We start from the raw sequence: 22817 nt of genomic DNA, 5'->3' as shown, positions 1-22817 counted from the left end.
TAACTCTTATAACAGAAGTCATAAGCAAGAAGAAAGAAATGAATTGCTATTACCTCCCCAATTTCCTTTTCTGTTAGCTTTTTCTATTCTCTGCAGAAAGTAGAGAAATTTCCCATTCTAAAAAAATATAGAAAGAATTCTCAAATCTTTAAAGCAAAAGGCCAATTTTCTCCTTCCTTGGAAATACTGTCTTTCTCTTCATCCAAAGTCCAACCCCTTTTCCCTCACCTACATTTTATGCTTGCTCATGAGGCAGCACTAAGCCTTTGGTATCATGAAATGCTACCTTCCCTAAGTAGGCTTTACACTGCAGTCTCCAAAATGATGCCTGAACCTTAGCAGATACAAGATCCATAGCAACAGCAGTAATAGTTGTTTTCATTTGCTCTTACCAGAAATCACACTCCAAAAAGATGACCATGGAGGTGTCACCTATGCTAAAACCTCAAAATTGGTTCATTGTTTAGTTAAATCCTGTATTTTCATTTTATGTATCCTTTGAGAAGCTTGTGATATGGTCAAAGAGATCTTTCAGTGACAGTCACCATTTTTTTCATGAAGAGAGTCTTTTTAAAAGCAGCCCTCCTGGTATAAGATTTTGTCACTAAAAGGGAATCTATTCCCCCATTCCCTATCACTTTAGTACACAGTATAATGTACCTATAATAAAATTAGCTTCAACATAAGAGCTCAGACAATAATCATAAGTTTCCCTTAACCAGAAGTCATTTGTTTACTACCCACATGCCTCTGATTTTACTAACAAGTAAACTGGATTATATTTATCAAAAGCAGTTCCTTTGATGTGGTGATTCTCTGTAAGGTTATTCTATGGGAGAAATTAGGCAGAGAGTTGAGAATCTTGATAAATATAATTTTATATAGTGTTCAATTTAATTCTATTCACTAAAATAGCTCAAAACTGGTATTGAATTTCATTAAAAGTCATTTCCTATGATGTGTACTCTGTATAGAATAAGACTCATGTGAATCCAATTTCTAGAATACTTACAGTTTAAATATTAAAGGCAGAAAGAATTAGCCACAAGAAAATTGTAACATGTATAAGGCCCTGATAACCCTATTATGCACAAGGTCTGTCTAGAAAAATTCTAACTATTATTAATATAATAAAAACAGTTTGTGTGACATTGATGTAACCTGACAGCCAAGAAGAGTGGACCAGAGTGCACATGCATGAACAGTGACAACTTCACTGTACTAGTCAGTGGGGGCAGTAGACACTGTTCAGTGAGCATGTGTACTGTGTGGCAGTTGCATTCAAAATGACTAAGCAAGTATAGCAATGAGTCTCAATCAAATTTTGTGTGAAGCCTAAACATTCCTCCATGGAAACTATTCAGATGATTCAGAAGGCCGCAACTATGGGCAACTGGTGATTGGCAGCTTTATCACAACAACACACCCACTCATGCATCACATCTTCTGCAGAGGTTTTTGGCAAAACCTCAAATCACCTAGATGACTCAGACCCCTACAGCCCAGATTTCGCATCCTGCAACTTCTGTTTTTTCCCAAAATCAAAATCAACTTTGAAAGGGAAGAGATTTCAGACCATCAATGAGATTCAGAAACATAACATGGGGTAGCTGATGGCTACTAGGAGAACTGTGTGAGGTCCCAAGATATCTAACTTTGAAGGAGACTGAGGTGTCACTGCGCTATGTACAATGTTTCTTGTATCTTGTATCTTCTTCAGTAAATGTCTCTATTTTTCATATCATATAGCTGGATACCTTCTGAACTGACCTCATATTTAGACAAAGGTATATAAACACATATGTATTATCCTTAGATTAGATTTTTTTAAAATGTTAATGTAACAGATTTATTTTTTATATTTTTTATTTATTTACTTTTGAAGTACAGTTTTCTGTCTATTACTCCCATTCCATCCCACCCCCCGTGCTCCCTCTTCCCTCCCATTTCCACCCTTCTCAGTTGTTGTCCATGTATCCTTTATATTTGTTCCTCTAAATCCCTCCCCTATTTCCCCTGAAATTCTCTCCCCTCTTCCCTCTGGTCACTGTCAGCCTGTTCTCTATTTCAGTGTCTTTGGTTATATTTTGCTTGCTTGTTTGTTTTGTTGTTTAGCTTCCTGTTAAAGGTGAGATCATATGGTATTTGTCCTTCAACAACCTGGCTTATTTCACTCCCAACTTACACCATACACCAAAATAAATTCAAGGTGGATAAAAGACTTAAATATAAGCCATGACACCATTAAAGTCCTAGAGGAGAATATTGGTAGGAAAATATCAGATATTTCACACAGCAACATTTTTACTGATATGTCCCCTAGAGCAAGAAATATAAAGGAAAGAATAAACAAATGCAATCTCATAAAAATAGATTAGATATTTTTAAAAGGATTAACAAATCTGTATGTTTTATTTTCTTTTTTAAGTTTAATTTAATTTTATTTTTTACTGTTGTTAAGTACAGTTTTCTCAATTTTCCTCTCACCACTTTCCCCTTCCCCACCCACCCCCATCTCCCACCCTCCATCCTACCCCTGTTTGGCTTTGTCCATCGGTCAAGTCCTTTATACATGTTCATGACAACCCTTCCTCCCTTTATCCCCTCCTTCCTCCCTTCTCTCCTCTGGTTACTACTGTCAGTTTGTTCTTTATTTCAATGTGTCTGGTTCTATTTTGATTGCTTGTTTGTTTTGTTGATTAGGTCCATTTATAAGTAAGATCATATGGTACTTCTCTTTCACAGAGAATGCAGATTGGTGCAGCAACCATGGAAAACAGTACAGAATTTCCTCTAAAAACTAAAAATGGAACTTTCTTTTGACCCAGCAATTCTACTGCTGGGATTATACCCTAAGAACCCTGAAACACCAATCCAAAAGAACCTGTGCGCCTCAATGTTCATAGCAGCACAATTTACAATAACCAAGTGTTGGGAGCAACCTAATTGTCCACCAGTAAATGAATGAATCAAGGATCTGTGGTACATTTACGTGACAGAATACTATGCAGCAAAAAGAAAGGAGCTTCTACCCCTGCGTCAACATGGACAGAACTGGAGAGCATTATGCTAAGTAAAAGAATTCTATATATTTTTCATATAATAAAAATATTTAGCAAATCCATGGATATCATAACTTTCACTGAGTATATAATTTTTATTGAATTCCTGTTATACAAAGACCTTCCAAAATGACATTGTCAAACTGTAATTTTCTGCTTCTTGAATATAGTGACCACCTTATCTTTTAGCAATATTTATTATTATAATTCACTTTTCTATTTTTAAAGAGAACTATGTCTAAAATTGGTAGAATTCATTAAAAACTCTATAGGCCGAGACTTCTAGCCAAGATAGAGGCATAGGTAGATACACTGTGCCTCCTTGCACAAACAAAAGGGGACAATAAATTTAAAAACAAAAAACAACCAGAACTGACAGGAAATCAAAATGTATGGAAGTCTGACAACCAAGGAGTTAAAGAAGAAACATTCATCCAGACTGGTAGGAGAGGCAAAGACAGGCAGCTGGGCAGAGAGGACTTGCTACAAGATGGGGGCTGGAGAACCAGGTAAGGCAGTGGCTGGCAGACCAGGCAGTTTCACATTCAAATGAGGATAAACCGAGAGGAACAACTGGGGACTAAAATAGATTGTACAACCCAGATTTCCAGTGTGTAGAAATAAAGCCTTAAGACCTCTGACTGAAAAAACCTGTCGGAGCTGAGATGGCGGGAGAAACTCTCAGCCTCACAGGAGAGTTCATTGGAGAGACCAACAGGGACCTAGAACATACACAAAACCACTCACCAAGGAATCAATACCAGAGGGGCCCAATTTGCTTGTGTATAGCAGGGGAAATGACTGAAAACCTGCAGAGAGTGAAGCAAGCAGCGTTGCTTCTTCTCAGACCCCTCCCCCACATACAGTGCCACAACACAGTGACCTGGGTTGCCCCACACTGGTGAATACCTAAGATTCCATCCCTTAGTACTAACAGGAGTACTAAGACAAAAAATATGGCTGAAGTGAAAGAACAGATCAAAGCTCCAGAAAAAATACAACTAAACAACGAAGAGATAGCCAACCTACCAGATTTATAGTTCAAAATATTGGTAATCGGGATGCTCACAGGAATGGTTGAGTACGGTCACAAAATAGAGGAAAGCATGAAGGCTATATAAAGTGAAATAAAGGAAAATATACAGGGAAGCAACAGTGATGGAAAGGAAACTGGGACTCCATCAATGGTTTGTACCAGAAGGAAGAAATAAACATTCAAGCAGGACAGAATGAAGAAACAAAAATTCAGAAAAATGAGGAGAGGCTTAGGAAACTCCAGGACAACTTTAAACCTTCCTACATCTGCATCATAGTGGTGGTGTCAGTAGGAGAAGAGAAAGAGCAAGAAATTGAAAACTTATTTGAAAAAATAATGAAAGACAACTTCCCCAATCTAGAAAAGGAAATAGACTTCCAGGAAGTCCAGGAAGCTCAGAGAGTCCCAAAGAATTTGGACCCAAGGAAGCACACACCAAGGTACATCATAATTACACTACCCAAGATTAAAGATAAGGAGCAAATCTTAAAAGCAGCAAGAGAAAAGGAGACACTTACCTACAAAGGAGTTCCCATAAGACTATCAGCTGATTTTTCAAAAGAAACCTTGCAGGCAAGAAGGGGCTTCAAAGCAGTTTTTGAAGTCATGAAAGGTAAAGACCTACATCTAAGATTACTCTATCCAACAAAGCTATCATCTACAATGGAAGGGCAGATAAAGTGCTTCCCATATAAAGTCAAGTTAAAGGAGTTCATTATCACCAAGCTCTTATTATATGAAATGTTAAAGGGACTTATCTAAGAAAAAGAAGATAAAAATATGAACAGTTAAGATAACAAGAAAACTCACAACTATGAACTGAACCTTTAAAAAACTGGGCAAACAACCAGAACAGGAACAGAAATGGAGATCATGTGGATGGTTGTCAGTGGGGAAGCGTAGGGGGGATGGGGGGAAAGGTATAGGGAATAAGTAGCATAAATGGTGGGTAGAAAACAGACAAGGGGAGTTTTAAGAATAGTAATGGAAATGTAGACGCCAAAGAAGTTATAGGTATGACCCACGGATATGAACTAAGAGGGGCGGAATGCAAGTGGGAGGGTGTGTTCGGGGTGAAAGGGAATAAAGGGGGGAAAATGGGACAACTGTAATAGCATAATCAATAAAATATATTAAAAAATAAATTATTGAGAAATGTTGAAACTTATTTTCTTGAATAGATTGAATAGAAGTGTTTTCAAACACAAAATATATTTCATGCACAATATACAGTTGATCCATGAACAATGGATTTAAACAGCATAGGTCCATTTATATGCAGATTTTTTAAACTAAATATACACTCAGCCTTCTGTATCCATGGAATCAAACAAGGGCTGATGCAAAACAGTATTTTCCATCCATAGTTGTGAATCTTCAGATGTGGATGGCTGATTGTATGTATTCTGTATGCATTGTAGTATACCATTTTTTAGAATTAAAAAAACCTTTTTTTAAAATTTTTAAACAAAAGGGAAGGGAGGGAGAAAGAGAGGGAGAGAAACAGCAGTGTGTGGTTGCCTCTCAAATGCTCCCTACTGGGGACCTGACCTGGTCCGCAGCACAGGCATATGCCCTGACTGGGAATTGAACCAGCTAACCTTTGGTTCTCAGGCAGGGGATCAATCCACTGAGCCACACCAACCAGGACTGTTCTACACCATTTTATATATACAACTTTAGCATCAGAGGATTAAGGCATCTGGAATTCCCCATAAATACCAAGGGATGCTTGAATTAATTTTTTCAGGAGTCAACAGTTATACTCTTATTTTTGACTGCACAGGATTCAGTGCTCCTAACATCCATGTTGTTAAAGGGTAAACTGTATATTTTGTGTGCATATATATATATATATATATATATACACACTCCCCCAATTTTCTAACAAAAATCTTAATCTACCACCCAGAATTATGAAAAATAGGTCACAAGAGTCATTAAGTATCCTGGAAAACAGACAGCTATTAAATAAGAGAGGTGAGGTATAAGGTAAACATATTGGAAGTCTTACGCCCACATTGTATTCCCTAATGGGATAGCAAGTCTCCTCAGACTGAAGGAATTTATTCTAATTATAATTAAACATCTGTTAAAATTTAGAGGTGTATTTCTGCATATGCTTTGGAACATCCTCATTGGTAGCAAATCTTTGATTCTGATGGATAATTTTTTTATTTTTTATTTTTTTAAAGATTTTATTTATCTTTATAGGGGAAGGGAAGGAGAGAGGGAGAGAAATATCAATCTGCGGTTCCCCTCAAGCATTGCCCCCTGCTGGGAACCGGCCCCCAACCCAGGCATGTGCCCCGATGGGGAACTGAACCGATCCTTTGGTTTATAGGCCCATGCTCAATCCACTGAGTTACACCAGCCAGGGAGGATAATTTTGTTTTTATTGCTTATGTGCTCATTTTAGAAACTAAAAAGTTATTTAGGTCCAAGATTGGTAAATGAGGTGGGTAATCAAGTTTGTTCACATTATCTGGTGTTGGCAAACTTAACTAGGCCCTATTTGCTTCTCTTATTTTCAATTCTAATCCTTTATTTGAACTAAGGTCTGGGCTCTCCTATATGGTACCTGATAGCAAATGGTAATTCATTAATCTGACAGGTATGGAGAATAATTTAGGGAACAGAAGCTGGAATCAGAAGGGCCATTTAGGAAGTGGCATGATATTTTCTTAGTAATTCAGAAATAAATTCCACCCCACTCTAGGAATTTACATATGTATACACAAGTTGGCTTCCAAAGTCATGACTGTGAATGAATATTTTTGATGTAACAGCAGCCCAAGGCTATTAAGTCCAGGACTTTTTGAGGAGGGAGTAAGAGTGAGTAATAAGGGTGAGAGATAGGAATTCTAAACAATAAAAATTGGAAAGATGTATCAAAATGGGCAAAAAAAGTCTTAAAATATCTATATTTGGGGGAAATATTGCCACTTACTGGAATTTAGGGTACTGGCATTTTATTTTACTTTAGCCAAACTGCATTTTCACAACTATAAGCACAAACAGATTTCAAGTCCTTAATAAACCTGCTTGCATTTGCAGATGGCATTTGAGCTTTCAAAGCATCTGGATCAAAGAAAACAGATGGAATACACATCACTGAGACATTGAAAACTATAGAATTAAACACAAAGTTGAGTTTGGCCTCTTGAAATGATCGTTGGAAGTCATGTTATTTTAATTGCTCAAAATTTCATCTATTTCCATGCAAGACCTCTAATCTTGGTCTTCACTCCTGAACAAACCTGTAATTAATTACTTCTGCTTGGTTGTATGGCTAGCACTTAAAATCAAAAATTTCTAAAAATGAACCCATTTTTTTCAAACTCAGCCATATCTTTGGATCTTTACTCTCCCAACTTATTTCTCCCCTTTCCATATCCAATCAGTCACCCAATTCTGCTAGTCTTCCTTGAGTTGGTGCTCACACGGGTCCTCAGACCAGAAGAGCAGCTGGGAACTCATTAGATATGCAAATTCGCAGACCCCACTGCAGACCTTCTGAATCAGAAATTCTGGAGAGGGGGCCTGGCAATCTTTGTTTTAACAAACCCTCCAGCTGATTCTGGTGTATGCTTAAGTTTGACCATTACTGTCCTAGATAAAATCCTCATTAACTAAAGTCTGGGATGTTAAGAAATTCACATATCATATCTAGCCTTCCATTTCTCCAACCCAGCCTGTTGGGTGAAAAGCCTAATGCAATCTCCCAAATCAAACCAACAAACAAATTTAAAAAAAAAAAAAAAAAACATTGCTTGCCCTGGCTGGTGTAGCTCAGTGGATTGAGCACGGGCCTGCGAACCACACGATCAAGGTTCGATTCCCAGTTAGGGCACATGCCTGGGTTGCAGGCCAGTTCTCGGCAGGGCACTCACGAGAAGCAACCATACATTGGTATTTCTCTCCTTCTCTCCTTCCCTTCCCCTCTAAAGATAAGTAAATAAAGTCTTAAAAAAAAAACATTGCTCTCATCAGTTTACTTTCTTATTGAAAAACTCCCTGTTGTAGACAGGGTTAAAAAGAACTGTTTCAGTCTGGCATCAAAAGCCCTTTATAATTTGATCCTTAACAATTCATGGCAGTAAACACCTACCTCAAACCTCTGTTATAGAGAAAACTTTGTATGTGCCCCTTTGTCCTTTTCTCTTGCCCGACTTCCACTTTCCTTTAAGGGTTTTTTTTTTAAGGTTTCCCTGCCTAAAAAAAAAAAAAAAAAAAACGTAGTGCAGTGGCAAAAGCATGAGTGCATAGCTGAAAGGTACTCCATAAATGAGAGTTCCCATCCTTAATCCAGTCTTCCTTGGAATGCTTCTAAGGCAGTGTCTATCCTGTTTGGAATTCATCACTATTGATCTGAGTTTTTAGGTTTCTAAGTGTACTGGTGTCTAGTTTCCCAATTGTAGTATCAGCTTCCTGAAGTCAAGGACTTTTATACTTTTTGTGTCTCAGAGTCAGGTATCAAGCACTATGTCCTACACAAAGTAGGCCGTTCAAATTTTGCTGCAAAAATTTTTCTAGCTTAAATAACCACACCCTGTTGTTTCGTGAAAACTAAGCATGTAAAAACATTAAACCTGAATCACCAGTGTCCGACACGGGAAAATCAATATATTACCACTTACTCACAGGCGGGTAGATAGACTCAGAGCTAAATTGAAATAAAGAATTTGAACTAAAACTTGAGAAGCAAACAGGACCCTAATTAATGAGTTTGCTAACTGTCTTTCCCATGGGGTCAGTAGCACTTTAAAAATACATTTAAAATATGCTTCTTGCCCTGAGGCTGCCAGACCCACTGACTACAGCCCCCTTAACCACAAGAGGTCGAAGTTTTATTTTCTATCACCATTCTTAGTAGCATGTGTGCATGCTTTGCAGATTGGTTTCTGTAGTGCTTCTGCTTAAACTCAAGTCAGGCAGCAGGAAATTGAGACCAGGGAGTAGAAAAACTTTCCCAGCTCTAGTGGGTAGTCATAATGAGAGGCAGAGGCTTTGGGGATAAATTATGACTATGGATTCTTTTGGCTCAGCTTCTCAAAAATTTTTGCAGTAATATGATAACTTATGCTCCACCTGATTATCTATTCTGCCCATCTCTTCCTCATCACCCACTACTGTATTACTTATACTATACTGCATCAATGAAATCAGCCTCAGATTAGTATAATATACTGTAAAGTAGTATGACCAAAGCTGATGGGTTAATGGAAAGCTGGGGAAGGGGGGCAAAAAGTCACTAATAGAGCAACTCATAAATGTATTTTCAACAAAAAAAATGGATCTGTCTACACGTTTTTGAAGTATTTCTTCCACCTGCCTAAAATTCACTCCTAGGATTGTGTTACTAGCTACTGTTAAAATCTAGTAGAGTAACTCAGTGGTGTGCTTAGAAGTTTCCTAACACATCTAATGTGGTATGAATTTCAAATCCAGGAAAACTTCATTTAAGTTGATACTGGTGAGCTGTTTTTATAATTCAAAGCAACTGTTATTCTTCAGCAACAAACTCTACTGTTCTATAATAAACAAATTGAAAAATCCAATGATGATGGATTTGAATCCTATTTTTTTTCAGTCTTTTGCATTTTTAAATTAATAGGGTTTTACAGATTTCTTCCCTTTTTTTAAAATTTAATTCTTGTTCAAGTACAGTTTTCTGTCTTATATTCCCAGCCCTGCCCCAGCCCCAGTTCTCCCCACCTCCCTCCCATTTCTGCCCCCACCTTAGTTATTGTCCATGTGTCCTTTATACATGTTCATGTGAGTCCTTCCCCTTTTCCCCTGTGATTCTCTCCCCTCTCCCCTCTGGTCCCTGGTCAGCCTGTTCTGTATTTCAGTGTCTTTGGTCACATTTTGTTCGCTTGTTTGTTTTGTTGTTTAGATTCCTGTTAACGGTGATATCATATGGTATTTATCTTTCACTGCCTGGCTTATTTTGGTCAGCATAATGCTTTCCAGTTCCATCCATGATGTTGCAAAAGGTAGGAGCTCCTTCTTCCTTTCTGCAGCATAGAATTCCATTGTGTAAATGTACCACAGTTTTTTGGTCCAGTAATTTACCAACGGGCATCTAGGTTGCTCCCAACTCTTGGCTATCGTAAATTGTGCTGCTATGAACATTGGGGTGCATAGGTTCTTTTGGATTGGTGCTTCGGGGTTCTTAGGATACACTCCTAACAGTGAAATTGCTGGGTCAAAAGGCACATTCATTTTTAGTTTTCTTAGAAAATTCCATACTGTTTTCCATAGTGGTTGTACCAGTCTGCAATCCCACCAACAGTGAACTAGAGTCCCCTTTCACCACTTCTATTCAATATAGTATTGGAAGTTCTAGCCACAGTGATCAGACAAGAAAAGGAAATTAAAGGCATCCAAATGGGAAAGGAGGACACAAAACTGTCATTGTTTGCAGATGACATGATAGTGTACAATCCTATAGCCTCTACCAAAAAACTGCTTGAACTAATAAATAAATTTGGCAAAACAGCGGGGTACAAAGTCAATATCCAGAAATCAAAGGCATTGTTGTATACCAACAATGAAACAGCAAAAGCAGAAATCAAGAAAAAAATCCCATTTGATATAGCAAAAACAAAAATAAAATATCTGGGAATAAACCTAACCAAGGAGGTAAAGGACCTGTATGCAGAAAACTACACAACCCTGAAGAAAGAAATCAAAGATGATACAAACAAATGGAAACATATACCGTGTTCATGGATTGGAAGAATTAACATCATCAAAACGTCCATACTACCCAAAGCAATTTACAGATTCAATGCAATACCTATTAAAGTACCAATGGCATATTTCACAGACATAGAACAAACACTTCAAAAATTTATATGGAACCATAAAAGACCCCGAATAGCAGCCACAATTTTGAGAAAGAAGAACAAAGTAGGAGGGATCACAATACCTGATATCAAACTGTATTACAAGGCCACTGTAATCAAAACAGCCTGGTACTGGCATAAAAACAGGCACATAGACCAATGGAATAGAACAGAGCCCAGAAATAAACCCAAATCTCTACAGTCAATTAATATTCGACAAAGGGGGCAATAACATAAAATGAAGTAAAGGTAGCCTCTTGAACAAATGGTGTTGGGAGAACTGGACAGCTACATGCAAAAAAAAAAAATGAAACCCCCACTTTTTTTTTAAATAGGCAAAATAGGGTCTTGGGAAAAAATATCACTAAAAACACATAATCTCTGTACAATGTTCACGAAAGAAAGTTGAACATTTTTTCTATGAATATTTTTATGAGAAAAGCACAAAACATAATGCCATGGATTTCTTCCACAACACACTTTTTAAAAGTCCTCACCTGATGACATTTTTTTCACTGCTTTCAGAGAGAGAGGAAGTGGGGCGGGGGAGGTGGGAGGAGAGAGAATGAGAGAGAGGGAGAGAGGGCTAGAGGGCAAGAGGGCCAGAGGGAGAAAGAGACAGATGTGAAAGACAAACATTGAAAGAAACATGGATTGGTTGCCCTCTCATACACACTCCAACCCAGCATCAAATCTGCAATCTGGGTATGTGCTCCAACCCGGACTAGAACCCACAGTCCTTCAGTCTAGAGGATGACACTCCAAACAACTGAGCCATATCAGCCAGGGCAACAACACATTTTTTAAGTTACTTGACCAAAAAGGAGGAAAGTGGATACACAATAATATAATTAGAATATTTTCAACTCTTTCACCTAAGCTGTCTAGAATTTTGTTTATTGTAGTCCATTAGAAGTATGAACCAAAATTCTGTTCTAATTTTGCTAGAACATCCAGAGCTATGCTTTATCAATTGGCTAATCTGATATTTTAGGGCATGGATTATTGTAATTCATGATCATATAACAAATGAAGGAAAGCAAAGGACAGTGGGATGCTGTCAGGAAAATGTTGCAACAAGTCCAGAAAAGGCTGAGAGGGAGGGTAGCCTTATCTCCAGTGAGGCAAATTCTGATGAGAAGTGGTAGGGAGAAACAGGCAGAAATAGAGGAAAGATAGGATCTGCTTTGCACTAGGTTTTCCAGTTTCTCTGAACGTGCAAGTCAGGTAATCCACCTCGATTACATGAGATTTGGGGAAAGAGCAACAAAGAGGAAGATAGGTAGAGTTGACCAGCAATGCTCTGTTTTGTGTTCAAATCCAGATTTTAAGACATTTTCCTCTTGGATAACTCTTCCTATTTCATTGGATTGAGACTTAATTTGTTGAGACTTAATTAATTTGTATCTTTTAAAAATGTTTGATTCCTATGAGCATTAATTCAAAGATGTTGTCCTTATCATATAACTAAAATGGCAGGTGACCAAATGAGAGATGTACTTAAGATGAAGTCAAAATATTAGTTGTGCATATTTTATTGATTTTTGCTCTTTTAAAAATGAGTTAACCTGTGGCATTCCTCCAGAGACATTGTTTTAAACATCCCTGTAGTAGAAATTCTTTGGGATTTACTGATGAAAATGAAAAGGAGTTTGTTGCATCGCAATGCTGGTGTTAATTTTTTATCCCACTAACTCAATTTTCTAGCAAAAAATAAAATGAGTAAAACCACCACTCTTTCAAAACACATAACTCAGTCACAAACTATCATCAGGGTGCCCCAAATTTTACTATTAGATTTACTTCTTTTAAGGCACTATTCCATGTAAAATATGAACATCATGAGAGAGGTCATTAATCAAAAGCACCTTACTATGAATGTAATTTATCATACTCTTTCTAATATAAATTCGCCCTAGTTACTAGGAAAGCAATGAAGCTCCTTATTCTGTCAAAAGGCTTAGAAAGCAAGGGAATGAGAGCTTCAGTGTATGAACCACTGATTAGTTAGAAGTATATTTTCTTAGACATAATGCACATAATACATTAAATTCACTTCAGTAAGTACAGAAAGTCTATATAGTGTACATATAAATTAGCCTTTATGAGCTACAAGAATTTAAGCATCACACAATATATTTAAAGAAACAGAAGGGAAAAATGTTTAAAAAGTCTAATTTATACTGCACTCAGCCAACATGTTTACATATAATTCATACCTAATGGTATAAAGAAAGGTAAAATATGTAGTCCTTGCATTCAAGAAATTTACAACCTAGTGTGGAAGACAAGTATAACATATATAGTTAGAGAAATTCTAAAACAACATATAAATCAAGGACTAAGTTGTTGGCTACTATCAATAGATCCATAGATGCTTGGAGATTGGAGAGGTTTCTGTAGCTTGGAACATTCAGAGAAAGTTCATGGAGAAAGAAAGATGGAGAGTCTGAAAATCAGGTAGGATTTGGTTAGTCAGTGACTACTGAATTGCAACTGGCATGGTATAACAAAAAGCATTTCTTGTTGAAAAGTAGTGATAATTAAAGCTTAAATTTGTAGAGAGGAGCCAGATAACAGAAAGTCTGGAAAGCCGAGCAGAGGATTTGGGGTCTGGTGGTGGTATTTATGTGTAGAAGGTGACTGGATTTCAATAGAAAAATGTGGATTATCATGCAGAAGAGAGATGAGATAATCACAGTGTTTTCACGTGATTAACCTAGCATTGTTTTGCAGGATGAACTGTCCACATACATAACACCTTTTATAAAGGAGCTCAAAATATATTCCACAGATAATAGTTAATTCATCTAATAACATCTCATTGTTATCAGATGTTATTAGATTGTCATTAGATATTATTGAGGCAAAGGAAATGCAGTTTTTAAAAGATTTTATTTGTTTTTGTTTAATTTTTATTTATTTATCTTTAGAGGGGAAGGAAAGGAGAGAGGGAGAGAAATATCAATGTATGGTTGCCTCTTGTGTGTCCTCTGCTGGGAACTGGCCTGCAACCCAGGTATGTGCCCTGACTGGGAATCGAACCTCGATCGTGTGGTTCGCAGGCCCATGCTCAATCCACTGAGGTACACCAGCCAGGGCGGAAATGCAGCTTTTATTATTTCTCATTTTGTAGATGAGTGCTCAAGGTCATGAAATAAATGAAAGGCAGAATAAAAAAAAGTATCACGATGTTCAATGTTTCTTAAGTATATGCTAAATTACATTCTCTAATTTCCTATGATACAAGCAAGGGAGGTACATGATGGAACTTTTTTGTCAAATGTCATTTCTAGACTCTCATTACTGTTTAAGGCACATGTCTTACCAGACCCAATCACTGTTAACTCTTCATATGGCCCCTAGCTCCCTAACCCCATACCTGCCAACCAACTCCAACTCTCCCAGCTAACAGTAGTCTTGGATCATTCTGTTCCAGTTAGTCTTCTGCCATTATCATTAGCATATTAAACATCTCTCTATCAAACACTCACCAACAAGGAAAATGGCTTGGGTTTTCTCAAATTTTATTTTATTTATTATGCTATTACAGTTGTCCTAATTTTCCTCCTTTTCCCCCTACACCCAGCATACCCCACTCCCTCAGGCAATCCTCCCACTATTGTTCATGTCCATGGGTCATGTGTGTAAGTTCTTTGGCTGCTCCATTTCCTATACTATGCTTTACATTCCCATGGCTATTCTGTAACTACCCATTTGTACTTCTTAATCCCCTTACCTCTTCAGCTATTCCCCTATACACCCCTCCGATGTGGCAACCATCAAAATGCTCTCTGTAACCATGATTCTGTCTCTATTCTTCCAGTTTGCTTAGTTTGTTTTTTTAGATTCAATTGATAGATATGTATTTTTTGCTATTGTTCATAGTTTTGAGCCTCTTCTTTTTCTTAAATAACCCTTTAACATTTCATATAATAATGGTTTGGTGATGATGAACTCCTTTATTTTCTTCTTGTCTGAGAAGCTCTCTACCTGCTTTTCAATTCTAAATGATAGCTCTGTTGGGTAGAGCAATCTTAGCTGTATGTCCCTACTTTTAATGACTTTGAATATTTCTTGCCAATCCCTTCTAGCCTAACAAGTTTCTTCTGACAAATTAGCTAACAGTCTTATGGGAACTCCCCTGTAGGAAACTGTTTTTTCTTGCTGCTTTTAAGATTCTTTCTTTATCTTTTGGCATTTTAATTAGGATGTGTCTTGTAGGGGATCTCTATGCATCAATCTTGTTTTGGACTCTCTGTGCTTGCTGGACTTGCATGTCTATTTCCTTCTCCAAATTAGCGAAGTTTTCTTTCATTATTTTTTCAAACAAAATTCCAATTTCTTGACCTTTCTCTTTTTCTGGCACCCATATGATGCAAATGTTGGACTGCTTGAAGTTGTCCCAGAGGCTGCTTACACTATTCCCATTTTGGGGGATTTTTTTTCTTCTTGTTGTTCTAATTGATTGGTTTTTGCTTCCTTAAGTTCCAAGTCATTGATTTGACTCTCTGCTTCATTCACTCTATTGTTTCCCTGTAAGTCATTCTTTATTTCAATTAGTTGTATCCTTTGTTTCTGATGGGATTTTTTATGCTGTTGAGGTCTGCACTAAGTTCCTTGAGCACTCTTATAACCAGCGTTTTGAACTCTACATCTGACAGATTGCTTATCTCCATTTTGTTTAGTCCTTTTTCCTGGGGTTTTGATCTGTTCTTTCATTTGAGCCATGTTTCTTTGTCTCCTCATTTTGGCAGTCTCCCTGTCTATGCATTAGGTAGAGCTTCTTTGACTCTGTGTCTTGGTAGCATGGCCTAATGTAGTAGGTGTCCTATAGGGTAGAATGGCATAGCCTCCCCTATCAACCAAAGGTTGGTACTCGAGGTGTGTCCTTTGTGGGATTTTATTACACCCTCTTCTTGTAGTGGAGCCTTGGTTGCTGTTAGCAGGTCAATGGGAAGGATTTACCCAGGCCAGTCAGCTGCAAGGATTGGCTATGACTACTGACTATCAACCTCAGCCCTCTGTGGATTATCAGCTGTGTAGGGGAAGGGGGGTGGTGCTCTGATTTGGTCCCTAGCTGCCCACTGGGTATGCAGGACCTGGGGTTTCTCAGGTGGTACAGGCCAAGTTCAGCTCCTACCTGTGTTTTGCCCAGGGCCATGCTGTCTGAGCTATAAAGCAATGAGTTGGATGCTACTTGTGCTGGGCTTGGAGATTACTAGAGGAAGCTAAATTGTGAATCTAGGCTGGTTGCTGCTAGTGCCATACATTTAGCAATAAGTATGGGGGCTGGGGGCTCACTGAGGCTAGCTGTTGCTTGTTTGAAAGGATTCAGGAAGTTGTGAAGCATGAACCACATCCAGCCATTTACATGGAAAAGGTACTGTTAACAGCTGTAAGATGGGTGGACAGGGTTTCAGAGAATCTCCAGGGTGCGGCAAACAGTGTTAGCCAGATTGACGGGTCTCACATATGGTACCTGCCTACTGGCTCTGTGGCTCTGTGCAAGGAAGGTTCAGAAAAGGGACAATGGCCTCTGCCCACCTTTCTACCTGGGAAAAAGCTGCCCCCAGCTCTTGCCTTGACACCAGACACTCCCATTCCTCCCTGTATGCCACTGCGGCCTTTCAAGCTGTTCCTCCCCCACCTGCTGGAGCTCAGAGGGAATAAGTCTGAGTAAGTCTCTGTGTGTGTTTTTTAACAGGAACTGCTTGGGACTCCAGAAGTTTCTTCCACCAACTCAATCTCTGATGTTTTTTGTAGCCAGAAGTTATGGAGACTTATATTCCTGGCACTGGGATCCTGGGCTGGGGGGCCTGGTGTGGGGCTACAGCCATACCACTCTGAACCTGTCCAATCTCATCTGATTTGGGTTTATCAATGCAAGGTAATGCTTTCCACTTCCAGCTCAAATTGCAAAGCTGATTATTCCATTCAGAAGATGCAGGGGAGGTAAGAACTCTACATAGTAGATTTTGGCACCAAACTGAATTCCTTTTCTCTAATTTAGGTTTCATGGTGAGAATTAAAAAGTTAAAGAATTGCCTCCAGTTTACTCCCTCTGGATCATAACACAGTTTTTCTTCCTCTCACGCACCTTAAAATCATTGGTCCTTTCCTTACAAGCTAATCTTGCACCTATGTTTTCTATCTCATGAGGGCCCTCAATTTCACATAGTCTCTCTGGCATTATGACCCTCTCCCTCGTTGGTGGCTAACATCCTTTAGTTTCAAGAAAAGAGACTGGCATATAGTAAATGCTCAGTAAATGTCTGATAAATGACTAACCACCAGACATACATTTTCAAGTATTTGCTGGATCTTTTTATAAAAAAAAACAGCTTCATTTAAGTATATTCATACACAAAAAGTACATATTTAATGTATACAATTTGACGAGTTTGGACATATGCATACGACTGTAAAACCATCACCACAATCAAGGTAATAGACATATGGTCCTACATTTTCACTCTGTCATCCCATTGTTACCTCAAACCTCACAGAAATTAAAAAAAATAAACCTGTTTATTTACACTCAACTATTTACTCTTTAATGATTTAAAACATGTTTTTTCTTTGAAGTTTTCAGTTGGAAATCATACTTAAGTTTAAGATATTTCCCCTTAAACAGAAATCATTAACTTCCTACTAGATATGGCTCTTTTCCCTGAATTTCCAATTATTTAAGATGTACCATAATTCTTCCAGTTCCCCATATTCAACACTACAAAGGCTTAGATTCCTCCTTCTGTAACTAATTATTAAGTCTGATAATCATATATTTCTTCTTCACAGTGTTAGGGATATTAAAGGCAATTAATACAAGATCCATTGCATCTGGACAGATGACTGTCCCACTAAAATAGCCTCAGTAGATCAAACCGCCTCAAGTTTCTCAGTCCTCCAGATTATCCAGTTAGCCAGCCTTGAGATTTCTTTTCCTATATATAACTTTGTTCACTGAGTCTCACTTACTCAGAAATATATAATGGCTAGTCCAAAGGCCAAAATCTTACCTTAGCATTCAAGAACCAGGATAATCTGGACCTTATAAAGTTTTCCTATCTTACCTTCTACTATTTCTCTAAAGGAATTCATCATAGTCTCAGTGATTTTATCCCACTCTCAAAGACTGTGTGAACATGCACACTTGGCAGTGTGCCCTTCCCTGTCTATATGCCTTTGCTCAGGTTATTTCCCTGCTTGGAAATGCCTTCCCCAGTATAGATTCTAACAATCCTTTGGGGTCAGTTTACCTTCTGTAAACCTTCAATTCTTTCAGTCAGCAACTTCTATTATAGAGTAAGTATCACAGATTTTGCATTATGTGATATTTCATGTGCTAGATTTAACACCACAACATTTTAAGATTTTTAGGAGCAGAGATCATGTAATACACTTCTGTATCCTTCCCAGAAGCCAGTAACTAATTTCACCAATGCAAGGCAATGTTTTCTACCTCTTAGATAGAAGTCTTCAGTAAATGTTAATTAATCCTTAAATTTCATTTCCATCTCACACCTCAAATATCAACCATTTAAAAATTATACCAACTTGGTCATATTTAAAGATACATGAATGCTAACTTCTAAATTCTTTAGAAGGAACTTAAAAATTTCTTTCACAAGAGGCATAACATAAAAAACACTTAGTATTCCAATTCAACATTCAACTTTATTCTCCTACCTACATTTTATGAAAGATTTAACAGCCAGTTTAGAATACTTCATAAATACTAATGTAGGTTCTAAGGGAGAAATATTTTAAACTTAAGTATTATTTATAACTGAAAAACTTCAAAAAATGTTTTAAATCAATAAAGAATAAATATTTCAATGAAAAGAAACAGGTTTATTGATTCATTTTTTAAAAGTTGTACTTTTTAAAAAAAGTTGTCCTTTAAATATTTTTCAAGACTTTAGCTCCTGGTGTGGAAAATTCCTTTAGTCATATACTAAAAAAGTAAGCAGAAATTAAGCACAAAAAATATATCCCCCAAATTTGGTATAATTTGGCAAAAATATTCATTACCACAATATTAAGAAATATCAACAATGAGTTTAAATAAGTAATTCATAAGGAAGAGTTTGAACTGGACCAAATCCTGGGTTTTCTTTCGTCATTCCAAGTTACTTTTCTATTTTAAACTAGTGGCAACAGAAATTTCTTTGTTTGAAAGTCAGGAATGCTGGAAGTCTTAAGTGATAGAACAGGTAGCTCAGCTTCTACTTCATGTCTCTCCTGGGGTGAGGGGGTGAGGGGGTGGGGGAGGAGAAATACATTGTGGATAAAGCAATTTTGTTTTTATTTCTGGAAAAATAATTTTTCCATCAATCTTCATAATTCTCTAAAATAAACTGTTAAAAACTTACAGGCCTTCTACCCCTTGACTCTGATTTGTGGAAACACTTACTATACATTAATTTCAAGAACACATGGCTAATTCACGTTTTCTTACTAGTTTAAAGGTTTCAAAGTTACTTCTAACTCTTTAACAAAACTCTAGGGGAATTTCACAAGCACATGATATATTTCTGCATCTCATCTGCAATATTTTTAAACAAAAGAATAGTAAAAGAAATCTAGGCTCAAGAGTTACAATGTAGGCCTTCAAATTTATTTTTAGGGTACTGTACAATTTTAACTGTGGGAAACATTTGTGTTGCACCAAATGCTAAGAACCACAACTACAAAGAGAACTAAATTAGGAAGTTAAGAATTTACCATTTTCATTAAGATGGAGAAAGTGACAAATACATATTTCTTTTCTTTGTTAATATTGAGATGATTGCCCTATCTAAATTAGGTTGAACAAACTAATCACAACTTTGGGAAGGCATAAGGTGAAAGGCAGAATTTGTCATGTAAAATACTTGATTCACATTCTAAATCACCTTAATTAACATTTAGAAATTCAAGAGATAGGGAACTCAGATAATTCAACAAAGCTGAAAGCAATAAAAAAATACTGAACAGCAAGCAGTTCCTAACCCATATAAATTAAGTAAAGACAAATCAAATAAGGACCAGAAACCATATAAATCAAATAAAGTCAAGACAAATGAAATAAAGACCAGAAACTATTTTCTACTTAGTACACAGAGTTTTCCAGCACACAGTTTTCCACAATCACAAACTTGATGAAGGGGAGGCACTCTGCTGACAAGGCAAGCAGGCTGCCTTGCACACAATGGAGAGAAAAGCTTGGAAACCCTCAGAGACAAAGTTTACTACTGTAAGGATCTACTCCCCACATAATGGTAAGAAGGATACAATTTTTCAGACTTTCTTACACATCAGACACAGCAGAACTGTAGTTATTATTGCAAACTACTAATTTCCTTAATATAATCAAGGCAGAACTGAATGAATGGGGTGTGGGGCAGGGTAGATGGGGGAAAGGGGGAGGGGGTGGCCTGAAAAGAAAAAGAGTTTGGGGCATTTTGTAAAGCTTGAATGGATTAACCTTTTTAAAAGCCCTACTAGTTCTCACTTCCCTTTTTCTTCCTCTCTTTTTAATTAAATACACACCAACTTCCTGGGACTCAACACAGACTTGCCCTACATCCAGCTAAAAGGCCTGGTGCTTAAGACACACTGGAGTCCTTAGGTAAGATATATGTTTAACACAAATAGTGCATTTGGGGCAAGTATCTTAAAAATCACTTTTTTGTCACCATGTATAAAGTGACTGTTTAAGAAATAAATGAATTCAGTGCATCAATTAGTAGTAAATTGAGGCCCCAGTCCACAGCTCTTTGTTGTTAGAAATATTATTTACTAATCTAAATATTTTTTGAACTTGAAAAAAGTTTCCTCTCACATTTTTAAAAGATACTACTGAGGGACTGAGGCTTTAGTGTTTCTAGTCTCTGAGTTATTCATAAATAGGTTGTTTTTGCTGCGTAACAAAGGAAAAAAGTAAAATGTGAACGTTGAAGTTAGTAGACTTGGATAACACTTAGTAAATAGCTTGAAATGCACCGATTTAAAACCATAACAGCATGAAAAGTATGAACATGGCTCATTTCTTTTTTAATAAAATGAAAATAAAATAAGAGGTGGGGGCTCGGTAGATATCCAGTAAGAAGTTGCTTCCTTTTAACCACATGCAAGTCATCTTGTAAGAAAGGCAGGGAAGGGGGCCACAGAGCCACCTCCTAGGTCACCCTGAGATGGGACCCTGCATTTCTCACCCCTAAATAAGGACTGGGCCAGGTGGCGGAGCGAGATACAACTTCGCTATTAAGAAGCAGCACCAAAAAGGGAAACGAAGTCACCTCACTCTCCACTCTACGCACACAGGAAGAGCCCAATTCAATGCCGCCGCCACCAACACCCCTTGTCTTGCTCAGCCCCAACGGGTGTATGCATGGAAGGGTGGGGGAAGCACAATTTGCGTTTTACCCCACAAATTCAGAGACACCTCCATCTCTCTCCCAAGTTAAGTCCTCCCACCTCCACTCCCCGAGAGTACCACGCTCTGGCAGGCGCAGGTGTCTCTCTCTGGCCTATGTTTTTTATAACCTTCCCCCCGACCCCCATCCCCACATCGGTCTGCGCCCCAGGCCTTCTCCGCCTTCCTGGAGCAGTGCACCACCTAGCCTGAACACCAGGAAACAATTAAAAGCCCAATTTCCAAGTCACCTGGACAGAGCACCGGGCCCTGCCTTCAGGGGAGCCCAGGGGCCGCCTCTGGACACGGGTGCCCAGAGCGGAGTGCTCTACTGACTCCGGGGTGGTCACGTGGGCGGCGTGGCGGCCTGGGCTTCCTCACCTGCATCCCGGGCACTTGGACAGCCACCGGTGACTGGGCCATGAATGCGACTGCTGCTTCGCACGGCTTCTGTAGTGGTGGCGCCTAGGGCTGGGGCTGGCTCCTCCTCCGTGGGTAGCTCCGCGGCCCTCCCAGGCTTTTCAACCCGGGCCTGGAAGGACACACAGAAGTGGGGTTACTAGACTAGAGGTGGTAGCCACGGGCTGGGAGGTAGGCATTTCCTGGCAGAACTCCCTGGGAGACAGTCTACCTTTATGGCGCCCGCCGGCCTGCTGTCGCTGCTGCCTCCGCTGCAGCTCCTACTCCGTAATGCAGGGCGCTGTGTGTGGCGGTGGCTGAGACCTGGGCTCGAGTGATGCCGCTCGTCTGCGCCTCTCCGCTTTAGGAAGAGGAGGTGGAGGCGCCCCAGCAACCCGCCCGTTTGGCTGGCCGGGGAGGTGGCTGGGGGCGGTTCCTCTGTTGGCCCTGCCCTCGTCCGGCAGCCGGGCGTTGTCTGGAGAGCTAAGGCTCCAAGTGAAGGGGTTTGCCTGGGGTTTCTGGAGCCTGAGAAGGTGGAGACTCTCCAGGCACGCGGAGAGGATAACCCCGAGACTGCGAGACCTGGAACATGGCTCGGCCTGAAGAGAGAATGGAAGAGTTTGGGTGATTCTGGGAGTATGAGGGCGTCCCAGACGCAGCCACGTTGTAGGCAGGCGTGCCTACACGCAGGGGCACACGCAGTCTCAGAGACCCCTTGAGTTGAAACTTGGGGTGTGTTGAAAATCCATCTTGTCACCCTTTTCTGGTCAAGGGTGGGGGCACAGAGAGTCGCCGAGTTGGTGGATTCCCGCAGTCAGATCTCCCCAGGCTGGGCCCGCCACGGCTCGGAGCAGATCTGTATAGCCACTTTTCTGCTTTCTGGATTCCCCGCACCAGACAGACACGCATTTGGTAGGGGGAGGAGGCCAGTTTGTGTCTTCTCTGAATCAGAAGCTCTGTACATGTAAGAGAGAGGGAAGTTGGAAAACGGTGCATCCACAAAAAATTGAATGAGGATAATAGAGGTATGTTAAATGAGATTGGATATCTAGAAATGTGATGGA

At 38.9% G+C, this 22817-nt stretch overlaps 1 protein-coding gene across 2 annotated transcripts in view; it reads right to left on the bottom strand.

Moving 5' to 3' along the window:
* Window positions 1–22132, bottom strand: part of STK26 (serine/threonine kinase 26) — a 76498-nt gene extending 54366 nt beyond the window's left edge. Inside the window, exons 1-2 of one of the 2 annotated variants that reach the window (XM_037046035.1) lie at window positions 21986–22132; window positions 21736–21913 (exon numbers count right to left, since the gene is read on the bottom strand). In XM_037046035.1, the coding sequence (XP_036901930.1) occupies window positions 21736–21777 (42 nt within the window). In that variant the 5' untranslated portion in view covers window positions 21778–21913; window positions 21986–22132. The remainder of the gene's footprint in view (window positions 1–21735; window positions 21914–21985) is intronic. The other variant, XM_037046034.1, reaches the window with a different exon arrangement.
* Window positions 22133–22817: the final 685 nt, after the last annotated feature.

This window comes from Sturnira hondurensis, unplaced genomic scaffold (assembly GCF_014824575.4).
Source record: "Sturnira hondurensis isolate 20B ecotype Veracruz unplaced genomic scaffold, ASM1482457v3 Scaffold0004786, whole genome shotgun sequence".
Taxonomy (NCBI): Eukaryota; Metazoa; Chordata; class Mammalia; order Chiroptera; family Phyllostomidae; genus Sturnira; species Sturnira hondurensis.
This window is presented reverse-complemented; position numbering and strand designations above follow the sequence as displayed.